Genomic DNA, 13,822 nt, shown 5'->3' with positions numbered 1-13,822 from the left:
TGTCAACTGCTTCGTCACCTCCAGAACCCTCTCTGAGTTCCGTCATCTTTTTCAAATGGAAATGATATGGCAATTCAAATACTCTTGTAACAGAGTATTTACAGGTGGAGAGGAGATCGATCTTGTCACAAAGGGGCTTAGCCCAGATCGGGCACCAGGACTGGATGGCTTTACTGCCTGGTTTGTCCAAAGCCTCTGGCCTATCTAGAAAGGACATTTCGATAGCCATCAGATCCTTCTTTCAGACCGGAGTTGGAGTTGTGGATCAGATGTTGAATGCCATGCAAATTCTCTGTTACAAGAAGGGAGAAAACTTTGTTGCCCATAATGATTACTTCACCAATGCTACGAATTTGAATCTGGGAAACTGTGTGGCCACAGTGCTCATGTATCTCTCAGATGTTCAAATGGGTAGTAAGATCTTCCCTATAGCAATGGTTCTAAGTAACATTTCTTAGGGCTTCTCATCTGGCATTACAGCCCAAAAGTTTTGACCCACAAGCTAGTCGGAGCCCAAACTAGGCCCAACCTGATCATGACCGGAAACCATTTCCGTCGACCAGTCCTAATACTTGAAGCCTATAGTTCAACCTGTCCATGAGATCAATCCAATAAAAAGTGAGTTTTATAAATAGCATCTTACATTTTACCTATTTTACGATTTACACTATCTTTAAGGATTTTGTAACTTAATTCTTCTTTTTTCCTAAAACTTGAAACTATACCGTCTATGAGATCAATTAAACAAAAAGTGATTTTTACAAATCACATTCTATATTTTACCTATTTTGTGATTTATACTCTGTCTTTGAGAATTTTATAATTCAACTATCTTTTTTTTTTCTACAATTCTCATTTAACACCTTATGTTATTTAGACGGGTACTAACCTCACCTTTTCTCCTTACCCCTCCCCGTATTCTCTTTCCCCCTCCTCACCAATATCCTCATCTCATTCCAATTCCCATTCCCTTTCCTCTCTCTCATTCTTATTTTCTCTTCCTTCTCCATTGTGGCCACCATTGCAGCTCCTCTACCTCGATGATGGCACCATTGTCGAAAGTCAACCTGATGGCCTGAACCCAACCTATTGAATGTGCTAGCTAGGGGTGGCAATCAGATCGGGTTAAACGAGTTTGGGTCGGGTTAAACAAGTTTGAGTCGGGTCAACTTTGCCTTGACACTAACAAGACCTAATTATTAAACGGGTTGCATTTGATAGACACGAACACAACCCGTTTATTAAACGGATAACACGACACGACCCATCCATTTAATAAATAGGTCATGTTGGGTTAACTCAACCCAACACGATTCACCTGATTAACAACACAAAAACATCATTTCTAATTCAAAATACAAAATAACACAGGCATACTAAATAACAAAAGATGAACTCACAACAAAATAATTCTTATACAATATAACAAAATAATTTTAAAAATGAAATCATTGTTGTTCATCACAGCCGAATCTACCACTAGCATGGCAACATTCACCACTAACACCATCATAGACCCTAAGGGCTCGGAGTTCCAATTATCTCCCTCGTTCACCTCCCACCACCACCACCTGATCTAGCATTAAATCCATCACCAATGCCTTGGTGGTAATTGCATCGTTATAAGCAAGGGGAGCAGAGCCTTGCCACTGATGTGAGATTGGGCAAGATTACGGAATTGACCCCCTGTGTGCGGCGATCGAGGCAGAGGCAGGCCCTATTGCCGCTGGTGTTATTCACATTCTGGATCAGCTCTTTGAGGATGGTGGTGCCCTCAGGGTGGTTTGTCAAGACCTTGCGAGTTGCAGCTCCGCCTTATGAGATCGACCATCTTCTTAAAATCCTCCAACAGGGGGAGGTCGAGAGGACCAGTCGGATCCATGTCTCCAACTTAAAGAGGGGAAGATGGATGGAGTTTGACGAGAAGAGGATCTCTCGAAACCCTAGGAGCGGGCCAACGGTAATGCGAGAGACTAGGGGAAGGAGTGGGAGATTAGACAAGGAGTTGAGGCCGACTTGAAGAGGGGAAGACGGATGGAGTTTTACTCAGACTTATCTTTCTCCAAAAGTAGTTTAACCTATTCCTCTAACAATTGTAGAAACACATATATTGGAAATAACAATCTGATTCTAACTGTCACAAACTCCGATTCAAAATAAATAAAATAAAGTTGCAGACTATAGAAAGTAAATTTTAATAGTCGAGTCTAGTGGTGAACACTATTTTTTTTAAAACAAATTGCACACAAAACTAAGTTATTATCTAAGTGCCTTACTAAACTAGAACAATGCAATACTCTCTGGTAATACATTGGTTTGTACGACTTACTGCACATATAAGTGTATATGTGCTAGCTTACCATTATAGCACATGTAAGTGTATATGTGCTAGCTCACACTTTAATGTCATATATTCCCTTATTTAAAGTCATAAAGAGAAGTAAATAAAAATTAATTTTAAAGTGACTATCACAGAAAAAATAAAGAGAAGTAAATTTAAAACCACAATAATTATTTTGAGAAATATTGATAGAGTATATAAGTATTAAACTTCTCACGAGCTTTAGGCCCCAAAAAGGATGCATATTTTATAGTTAAAAAAAATCTATACAAATAAACTCAAACACACACCACACGAGTCAAATCTAAAATTAAAATTAATTTTTGTCGGATGAAGCAATTAACCTTAGCCTGTTGTGAAGAGGTGCATCTTTTTGTCACAACCAAATGTCTTTCATTACAATCCAACCAATTTTTTTGCATCCCTTCGTCTGGCTATTCAGTTCTTTAAATAAGCCTACAGTCTGCGTTAACATTTAAAATTGACTTGGTTCATTTCATTCATACATTTTTTTAATCTTCTGGGAGAGAGTATTATAAGCTAGTATTGCATAAGACACTTAGATAATAACTTAATTTTGTGTGCAATTTATTTATTTTTTTAAAAATATCTACCACTAGACGCGACTATACAAAATTTACTTTCTATAATCTACAAGTTTATTTTATTTATTTTAAATCAGATTTTGTGATCCGCCAATATATGTGTTTCTACAGTTGTCAGAGGAATAGGTTAAATAGGTTAAACTACTTTTGGAGAAAGATAAGTCCGAGTAAAAGTATATTAAGACTAAGTAAAGAAATATTGACCTTGAAGGCAATTAACTTTTACCAAAAGCGGATCGCGGTATTGCTCTAAAACTTTGGAGGCTCACCTATTCATCAAACAAGCTAAAAAAAATAGCACAAATGGAATGTAATCAGTTTGTAAACTATGCATTATTTCACTGTACCACTATTGAAGTATAAATTACTAAGTCATTTTTCTCTTTGCAGTGAAACCCAAGGAAGGTGATGCAATGCTAATCTTTAACCTCAATCCTGATGGAGGTATAGATTTATTCAGCTAGCATGGGAGTTGCCCTGACATAGTGGGGGTCAAATGGACTGCCACAAAATGGATTCATAAAATACCTTACCAGGATAACATTAGAAAAAGTTCAAACAAGGAGCCACAGTGTGTGAAGGCTGAAGTCTAATAAACCATGCAATCCTTTCAAGGGGAAATGCCTTCTTTGATCCCTAGAACATGATGGTTAGGGAATTAATGGAACAGAGATATCATCTGGGAGTAGCAAATGACCAAAAGTTGAATCTCCACATAGTTTTCACATTTTTTAATTGGCGATGAAGAAGGAAGTATAAAAACTACCAGTTCTCTTGACATATCAAACACAGGAACAAACTTATCTGCAGCTCATTTTTCTTCTTCACATGAAGAAAGGAAAATATTCTGTTCCGCTAATCTAATGCAAAACTCTAATGCATGCATGTTGGAGCCCTTTCGACAACTTTCAGCAAACAGCTTTCTCCAGGTCTTTAATGCATTAACAAACAAAAAAGAAATTGCATGATAAAAACCAAGATTCGCATAGAAAACATTTCTAATTATACATCCCTCGACATGATTGAATGTGTATGATGGGACTAAACAGAGCATGTATCAATGCAAAATCACAAATCACTGGTCTGGATTCTGTAGCTTCAGTTTAACAGCCCATACCTCACGTGCTACAATTCAACAATAAATATCAGCTAGCATGAGAATTGCTTCCAACTTTAAAGGGAGCAGGAGCCTAGTAGTTCTTTATCAAAAGGATTTCTAGATAACAAACTTTGACGTATACGAAGAACTTTTAAGTTTGTTCTCTTCTGAGTTCTAAACATGGATACATGAGCTCTATGCTAGTTTTTAGAGAAAGTAACTGATTGAAAAGGTCTGCATTTATTGAAAAGGGAGTCAAAGATTCGGAGGAGATATTGCTGCAGATAGAGCTGGCCAGCATGCACTTGGAAAATTAGCACAAACATAGATTCTATAGTCCATAGTATGATGAACACCAGGTAGAATGAAGATCAAATTGATTATGACAATATTTATAAATTATAACTAAAAAATGGTGCACCATATCAACAGCTGCTGATAGAGCATCCATCCAGAGAACTGAGAATAGGAGGAGACAGCATAACATCCATGCCTGTCTCACAAACACAGATCTGCATTGTTTATCTGATTATAATCATCCTATCATTATGTATAACCATAACCAAAAAGGGTCGGAGCACCTTATTCCTACATTGTTGAAAGCCCTGACAACACAAGCTGGCAGCAATGGATCTTCATAACCAGCCAACAAGATAAAAATCTGAACAAATTTTGTGTTGAACCAAAAAAGTAAATCCAATTGGCAACTAAACAGAGTAAGGATTTGGAGTTGGACATAACACATTGTGCACATTAGAAAGAATCTGATATCTAGTAACTACCTGATTGTCATCAAATCTATTTTCAATTTGATACAACAGGTACATTGTTTCTCCACTTGATATAGAATGGATCTCATGAGATCTTACCAACTATTACCCTTATCTAAAAAGTAACCAAGGATTAAGTTAGGCAGTACACAATGTTAGGAGAAGAGAGCTTTGAGAAAAAAAAAAGGAATGAAGGAAACAACAAGATCAGTGCTTTCCAACTACTTTTAATCACAGAAATGAGGAACAGAGGAAGAAGGAAAAACAAGTAAGCTTGATTTCGACCATAGGAAATCTGAAATCATAGCATCATTCTCTAGAACTTTGAATATGATCCATCCACTAAGAAGGTTCTGTTGAACCAAAATTGTTGGGGAAGTAAATTCTTGGAAAAAAAAACCCCTTTTTGACAAAGAAATAAAATGAAATTGAGCTTCTAGGAACATCAAAAGGCAATCGAGATTGATGGAAGGTTCAAAATAGCGATTGTATTCAGAGAAACTGAAGGAAGAATGAACGATGAAAGTAATAACACAGTGCACAAGATCTTCAAGAAAAGAAACCAAAAAAGATAATAAAAAGAGCAAAGACAGCAATCAAAACATCCTTTGTCCGCAACAAGATTAAAGTGTGTCAGCAACTACTAACTACAGACTGGGGATATGCAATCAAGGGCAAACTCAAGAAAAGAAAAAGAAAAAGAAGAATAGGAGCAAGCATCAGATAAACGTAAGCACTGGACAACAAAAGATACAACCTAATTCCTGCCATACAAGTAGATGAGAACAATTATTCCGAAACACATCTATTGCACCAACAAGATTCAGTAGTTCAGCAGCATATGACTAATTATAGTTTTACCTGACATATATAACAAGCAAACAATTTTAAGATATTTTAAAATTTTATTAATCATTTTGTTCCACAGAACTCACTTCTCAAAACAACATACTTGAGGTGCAAAACCTATCTATTTTGGAACACATGTGAAAGAAACATCAAAATCACTGACCTGGAAAGAAAGCTCTACCCTTTCCTCGTCTCCGTTGATTCGTCACCGGAGCTTCTCCTTCCCGGCAAACTTCTTGGCGGCCTCCCTAACTTTCTCAATGTACCCCTCGATCGGCGGCGTGAGCGTGGCCATGAATCGATTAGCCGGGAACGGCGTGAAGTCCGGCACTAGCGCCGGCCCCCGGAGGTTCTCCGGCAGCGCAGCGATCGCCTCTTTCTTGAGATTTAACAGATTCGTCTCGGCCGCCTGGCGCGCCCGGTGCCTCCGCATCAGCACGCGGCTGTACTCCTTCGCGAGACGGCGGCCGTCCTCGACCGTGAGCTCATACTTGGGAATCGCCTCCTCGTCGACAAGGCCAAGCGAGATAAGATCGAGCCCAGGGGTGCCCATGATGACGCGCTCATCTTCCTTCTCATCGGCGCGGGATTTAGCGCGGGCTTTGGCGAGATCGAGCTCTCGCTGGCGCTCCTTGGAAATGAGCCCAAGCTTCTCGCGTTCGGCCTCGCGGTGTCGCTCCTTGGGGGTGAGGTGGCGGATAGGGGTTGGAGCGGAGAGGCAGGAGTCCACCATGTTGTTAAGGCGGTCGATGGCTTCACGGTGGGAGCGGCCGCGACTGGCGGAGGAGTCGCCGGCTCCAGCGCCGGAGCTGGAGGCCTTCTTCTTGGGTATGGCGGAACGCTTCAGGGGCTGTCCGGACTTGAGCTTGGCCTTTCCCTTGGCCGTGCCGCTCACCGGAGAGCGTTGCTGGAGTTGGTGGTGGGATGGGACTGGGGTAAGGGGTAGGGTTCTGAGGGAGAAGAGAAGCTTCGTGGAGCAAAGGTTTCGGCGGATCATCGTCTTCTCCTCGCACGGTCTCGTCTATGGAAGGGGGGATGGATTGGGGTTGGCGTTAGGGTTTTTTGGAAGGAAAAAAGGAGGGAGGAGAAGAAAAGAGGCCCATTTACCAAATGGCCCATGAAACATCCTTTGGTTCGGCTACGTGCCGCTACCTAATTGGCTTTCTGGAATATGTCTCTCGAATCGATTTCTATGTCAAGCTTACTGCTTCCAGCTCGAACCCTTTCCTCCAAGCACAAGGTGAAAGATCTGACCAAATAAAATCCTCATTTAAATCCTGATTAGAGATTTCAATCTCTCTTAGAGAGCAAAGCAGTTCGATTTTGGGTAGTTTGATCCTATCCTCTCTGGTGATTCCTTGTTTCTTTTGAAAGTTACTGTTGGATTTAGATCGATAAAATTTAGGTCAGAGTGGTTAAAATTATCTAATAATTTTTGTTCTTATTAGTGATTGGTCTATCTGCACTCTGATTTCCTTTATGCTTGATTCAGTATATTTAGACCCTTGTGTGCTAGATTGGAATGACAAACAGCATATGAGGATTGGTATATGATAATAAATGTGGAGTATAAAACATGGCAGCTCCTACTTCTATGTGTTTTAGCCTCACTTATCTTTAACATAACGGAAAACAGGAAGCTATCGAAGTAAATTATGTCCATGTTGATGCCACTACAACTTTAGGTGGTATGCTCTTTCAGAACTCCAGAGAAAGAGTACCTTTTGGTTAGATACTGAAGGTTGCTTGATTATTTTCTTATTTACCAGCATGCTGTGTGTGTGTTTGTTGGGGGAATGGGTGAGTGTGTATATATTGTTTACCAGAACCAAGATTCTAGACATCCATGTTACTGATTAGATTCTTAGTCTCGCGGGTTTGCTCTTCTTGATTAGATTTTTTTTTCGATCACATCGTGACTTAAAGCTGACCATGAACTTGGAAAGAGAGAATAAGGAATGGGAGCAATTAGTCTAGACAATTTCCATTTCAGGAGAGCAAGATTTTCATGCCCATCTTTCTACAAAGAAGATTGAGCTGTATTGAATACTAATAATTTGTTGTGAGCTGTTTGTCAAGATGACCTTTCAGAAATTTAACTTGATCTAGAAAATCAAGTTTAAGGTAAATAATGATTGGGGGAAATGTTGAGTGAGTAAGCTAAAAAAGTGTGTTTGGATGTTTTGTCATCCAGCAAAATTTCTATGAAGATTACAGTAGTGGAAGAAACTTCTACCCTCTGCAATCTTACCGGTGTATGATTCTATTAAAATCCACCCAAATTAAACAATATGGAAGACTTAGATTTTGTCATTTGTGAAACTCTTGACATAGAATCATCAAACAATTCCCATGGGTAACTTTTCAGAAATGCTTGTGAAGTTTTCTCGAGGAATTTTGTAGCTTGAAAGGGATATGCACTCTATGATGCAGGGAGAGAGAGTTATAAAGCTGCAGTGTTGTCATTTGTGGGTTGTCGAAATTGTTCTTCAACATGTTGTTCTAGCAACCTGTGCTCTACTAGAGCCTTGTTCTCTGTGGAATCTTTCCTTGTGAGTTACTATGCTAACTTTTCTAATAACATAATCGATGTATAAAAAGTTCTGTAACAGTGGATGGAGCCATTTGTCCTTGAGAGTCACTGTCTTTTCTAGAAAGGTAGAAATGACAATAAAAGTAAGAATTTCACCATTCTTTTTTCCTGGGTATTCCTAGAGTAATAATCTTAATATCAAGCTTTGAACCTATATTATATTGCTAACTTGTTTTTTCAAAAGTTACGTATCACCTAACTTTCTTTCTCCTCTGCTGTATCCTGAATTTTCATCTGATATGCAGCAAGTTGATAGATTGGATTTTATTTCAGTGGAGTATGAACTCTGTAATGATGATGAAAGAAGAAAAGGGCACAGCCTGAATCGGAGAGGTTGAGATTGATCCTGGATAGGATTTGTAGTTGAGCACAATATCTTAATCCTTAGAGTAGAGGCCAGGAGAGGGCTAGCCCTGATTATGACCGTGGTTCCATAGCAAGCCTCAACAAAGGGTAGTCCTAATTATGGGAGAGATGAGAGTCCTGCATGCGACAGCTACTGCAGGTTAGACATTGCTTTTATGAGATCATCAAATTATGTACCCATATGTAGTTTCCCGAATTCTTGTACTATTGAGCTGACCATTCTTTCTGTAAATAATCATTTACTTGCACGGCCGCTTCCTTAAACCTCTGGGGCCAGGTACTTCTGTAAATTCATGATTTTTAGCAGATTGAATTAGAAATTTGTTGTTTGATTACCATTTTGTCATTGTCCCTTGCATGGGGAAAGGTATTGTCTTCGTTTAATATCATTCTACTTCAAAGGAAACTCAACTCTCTTTCTCTTTCATGCAAATACAGTTATTCCAGTTATTCTTTATAAGTAAATCTTCACAGATGCATGTAGATGGGACTTGCATGATTTTCTGACTCATGTGAACTGATCGTGCTTACATGCTGCAATTTTAGCAATTATTTCGTTGCCAACTTCACCTTAAGCCATTCACTAGTAAAATTTGGAACTTGTGTCATGCAAAGATAGCTCACATTTTAGGAAATTGGTTTTAACAAAAATTTTCATTACTAAAGAGGCAATCCTACTTGAACCTATAATGTTCCATGGCTATCCTTTCCTCACCAAAATTCTTGCCTCTAGCACATGTTATAATCCCTCCCCCTCCATCTCCAATTTGGCAATTATAGATTCTCCGACTGATACAATCTGAGTCTAATCGGATCAAATCACGGGGACATTGAGCTCAACGGATCGAGTCTATTTATCTTTTAATTAATTTATGTTTACCTCTCATGTAAGTCCTTAAGACAAGTCTAGTTATATCATGTAAACTCTTAAGGCAAGTTTAGTTATGTCATGTAAGCTACTAAGGCAAGTCTAATTAAGTCATATAAATTACTAAGATAAATTCAATTAAGTCATGTAAGCCTCAAAGACAAGTCTTATTTTAAATCGTATAAATCTTTAAGATTAGTCCAAGTATGACTCATTATACCCGATCTCTATATATAGAGGGGCTAGACTTTTTTGTTTAATCATCCAAGCATCCAAGCAGCTAAGAATTAATAAATTATTTTAGTCTTAAGTTTATCTAATAATCTAAAAGTAGAAGTAAGTTAATCATAGCCGTTTATTTTTCTAGGAGTAGATCTAACTTAAAACCTTAATTCTACCTTCAAATCCTAGCCACAATCACCTCCACGAGTCACTCTACCTTACGGCCGTTCACCACCACCTTTATCCGTCCGCGACCCTTCAACAACCACCACAACGTCGGATAATTATCAATTTGTCTTATCCTGACATTACTCCTTTATTTTATTTATCTTTTTTCAACCCGACATCCAATTTATGTGAAACCAAAACTATTAGAATCCTAACTTTCAAGGCTACCATCAGATAAATTTTCATAATTTTTTTATGTCCAGATCTGATTCGTAACAACGACTAAATACATATATCTGGAAATAGATGCTTACTAATGCATACTTAGGATCAAAGTAGCCAAAAATACCTAGCATTCTCGTGGTTGCATATATGTCTGCACCATCTGGCATTAACTTAGTGAGGCCAAGATCAGAAATCTGAGAAGTTCAGTTGCTATCAGTTCTGCCACATGCATTGTAGGTCGCTTTTGATCGGGTTCATCACTTCAACAGGGACACCAACAGCTGAATGAGAATGGAGATAGGACCGTAATTGTATTAGAAACTTGGAATCCATCTCAGTTGATATGAGTATCAAGCTTAGTATAAGAGGTAGGTCGTTTGCAAGTATCTTGAGCTTGATCATAGCGATAGTAGAGGTGAGATCACATCCAGCAGCATCAATCCACTGGAGAGGTTCATCATTTTGTTGAAACCTTCTTTAGCACATTTCATACATCAGAATGTCTTTTGAAACTTTTGATTTTTGGTGTCCAGTAGTTGGAGCCTGAGATGTCAAAGAGGATCTTAAGTTGCCATAATATTTGTCATCTTCTGAAACATTGAATCCTTGAATTTCTTTGAATATTCTTTTTTTCTTTTCACTTATGCTGAAGATTCCATGTAACCAATATTGGCTGAAAATTCTCAATATTCATGACTTTCAAGGTGTGCTCAAACTAATTGTCTGCTATTATTGCTTTAGAATTACTTTTTTGAGAGTAAGTACTGCTTAAGTAATTGTTTGATTACAAATGTATAATCTTTAACAGTTATATACAGATTATCATATTTTTCTTCAATTCCATAATTCCAATAGTTGTTCTCCATCTTATGCTGATCTTTGCATGATAGTAACTAAACAAGTATTATGATTGACTTTTATCTCATATTAATCGTAATACTTGTAGTGTAGTATGACTTCTCCACATTCATATAGACGTGGTTGATTCTCTTCAGTTCTACTGAGTTGTAAACTTTGGAACCAACAATTCCAGGAAATTTTGAACTTATGAGTATGAACTTGATTTCAGTGATCATAATAAGCCTGAGAAAATGAGTCAATTTGAGGTCTGGATCCAATCATGCTTCACGCAAATTACCAGTTGCAATTCAGTTGAGCTTAAACTGCAGTATTATCAAGCAAGTAATAACCAAGCTTCTAAGATCAAGATTGAGCCCATGGGAAATGGAATTATTGTTTGATACTTAAGATGTATATAGGCTTGAAAATCGATTGAAAGCATTTAACTTTACTATTATTACAGGTTTTTTTTTTTTTTTTTTTTTTTGAGATATTACTAGTATTACAGGTAGTTGTTTTTTTCTTGAGATATTACTAGTATTACAGGTAGTTGAGCTTACTTGGTATGAACTTGAGCCTAACTAGGAAGTTGAGAAAGAATACTGCAAAAAATTGTTCTTTTTTCAAAAAAAAATATAGTGCAAAAAATTATTTTGTACAAAAAGTTGCTTGCATCTCCTTAAGGACCATCCTCACAAGAGGAAAAATAGAATTCTGAAACTCCTCTTCATTGATTGTCCTCGAAAATAAATTTTTGGAATCCAGCACCTTCTGATCCTCTTAATCATATTTGTTTCTTCAATTTCTTATTTTCTTTCTTGATGATGGCTCATAAAAGGCTTCACTGAGTTTAATTCCCACTGATTTTTCTATTAACAGTAGAGAACTTTTAAGTCGAAGTGTTTCAATCTCTTGCATTGCGAGAAAGGATAGATTTTTCTCTAGCTTCTTTTCAAATGGTGCATTACTAATGTAGTATTCAGTTTCAGTCCTTGAGATTGTATCCTTGTATACTCTATGACCACTTCATATCAATTATTATACCATTATTACTTGCAACTCAGTGCAGACAATAATTTGAGTAGGAACTAGCTAGAAAACTTACCAGGCAAAGTGCAAGATGATATATTGAATCTCACTTATCTCAGCTAAGCAAATACTAGATCTAATTGGATTTCTCCAGATAGATACAGAACTTTATGTTCCTTGAAACAAACAAACTCATTCACAATATCAGAATAAATGGTATTTCCACATTGGACTGGATCAACTACTCTAATGCAATTACTCATTATGTTTTTGCTGACCTTGTTTCTGAACCTGTATGTTTGGTGTTGCAGTTATGATTTCCTTGGAGTTGAATATGAGCCGGCTCGAATTCTTTTTGAGATGAGCATGAGAAATTCCATGCTCAATTTAGGAGCACGACCAAGACCCAGCTCACTCGTGTTTTAATCATTGGCACCCTTACTTAGAAGACATTGGTACAATAAGTGACACGTATGTCTCTCTCTCATCATAGATCTTTACTTTTCCTAGTTAGCATTATCCACATTCATGCTCTTAACCATTTCCACCTCATTCAAAATTGTGCCTCCCTTAGCCGCATTCTTAGAAGAACAAAGAGTAGTTTGACTTTGGTTTTCTTTTTCTTTTTCCTTCTCTCATTCTTCATGCCCTTAACTTCTTCTTTTTCTTATTATTTTTCTGTCTTTTTTTGGAAACTTTTCACCCACCCTTATCCCTTAGATCTCACTTCTTTTAACCAAGCAATTAATTCTAGTTTCTAGGAGTTGCATGTGTCTTGCTCTTTTACATAAATTTCTCCATCTCTCAAACAGTTTGAAGACTATTCTTTGGGCCCTATTGATAGAGACACTATCACCCAACTTTGAGCTGTACTTTGTCATGCTTTTAATTCTAGTTTACTCTTTCTTGTTCTATGCCTAAGATGAGATGGAATAACTAGAGGATAGATATGATTATTGAGTTATGTTTGTTATGTTTGTTATGTAGTAGATGCAAAGATTGCCTTTTTCCCCATTGTGTAGTTGAGAGTAATAGTCATAAAAATGGATCTACTGAGATGCAGAGTAATGTTTCCCCTGGTAACATTCAATCAAAATCCAGCCTAATGTTATGACAAAATACAAGCTGGTTGATGAGATTTAAATACAAACAGCTGGTGATGCAATGCTAATAACGTACGGGCGACCGAATTATGATCTCGAAAATTTTGATTTGGACAAGTCAATGAGAGAGGGGTAGCAACCTATGTAGCTTGCTGAATCTACTAATAATGCGATGATTGATCGAACGATTGATCGATGCACGTGTTAGATGTTACGTCGCTCTCGTGTGCAGCCCTAGGGCATGTGCCTATCGTCGATCAAATAACTACCATTCATGTTAAACATCGATGCGATATCGATGCGGAATACATCCTTTTTGCCAAGGAGGTGGTCCCTGGCCAAAAAGATTGAGCTGGATGGGAGCTCATAGCCTTGCAAAATGGGAGCAAGTATGTAATCTTGTTGTACCATCAATGGCTTAGGCTTGGGCAGGCAAGACTTGTGACATTGAAGACATGGTCCATTCCTTGGATAGCTAGATACTAGTAGATTGATGGAGATTGTGTATCTAACAAAGGACTAAGAGATCAATATCAAAAGGATAGATGCACTTCTCACTTAATTTGCTACAAGTATTCAAGTAATTCTCATCACAATAGCAATTCAAAAGTGTGGTGTAATCGATCATTTTATCTCTTTCTCCACATCATTTGATTTGCATGACAAGACATCTATTCTATTCCAAGGACAATAATTATTGACCTAAAGGCTTAAAATAGAGAGTGATTAACTAGTTGCATAACA

At 37.7% G+C, this 13,822-nt stretch overlaps 1 protein-coding gene and 1 long non-coding RNA gene across 6 annotated transcripts; one reads left to right on the top strand and one right to left on the bottom strand.

The window, feature by feature from the left end:
* Nucleotides 1-3,304: 3,304 nt before the first annotated feature.
* On the bottom strand, nt 3,305-6,741 carry LOC140789829 (uncharacterized). The gene is made up of 2 exons (XM_073139683.1): nt 5,828-6,741; nt 3,305-3,582 (listed from the first exon to the last, which is right to left on the bottom strand). Exon 1 carries the CDS (start codon nt 6,659-6,661, stop codon nt 5,870-5,872), a length of 792 nt encoding a protein of 263 aa, XP_072995784.1. The 5' UTR covers nt 6,662-6,741; the 3' UTR covers nt 3,305-3,582; nt 5,828-5,869.
* Nucleotides 6,742-6,823: 82 nt separating this feature from the next.
* LOC140789830 (uncharacterized) lies at nt 6,824-8,958 on the top strand. Of its 5 annotated transcripts, none has more exons than XR_012109259.1 (2): nt 6,824-6,904; nt 8,503-8,958. It is a non-coding gene; the product is annotated as an uncharacterized lncRNA (long non-coding RNA). The 5 variants fall into 5 exon arrangements; XR_012109261.1 differs by having other exon boundaries at nt 6,859-6,991; nt 8,531-8,958; XR_012109258.1 differs by having other exon boundaries at nt 6,878-7,014; nt 8,531-8,958.
* Nucleotides 8,959-13,822: the final 4,864 nt, after the last annotated feature.

Source organism: Typha latifolia, chromosome 5 (assembly GCF_019914945.1).
Source record: "Typha latifolia isolate L0001 chromosome 5, TyphaL0001v2, whole genome shotgun sequence".
In the NCBI taxonomy this organism is placed as follows: Eukaryota; Viridiplantae; Streptophyta; class Magnoliopsida; order Poales; family Typhaceae; genus Typha; species Typha latifolia.
The sequence above is the reverse complement of the archived record's forward strand: the minus strand, read 5'-3'. Positions and strand labels throughout refer to the sequence as shown.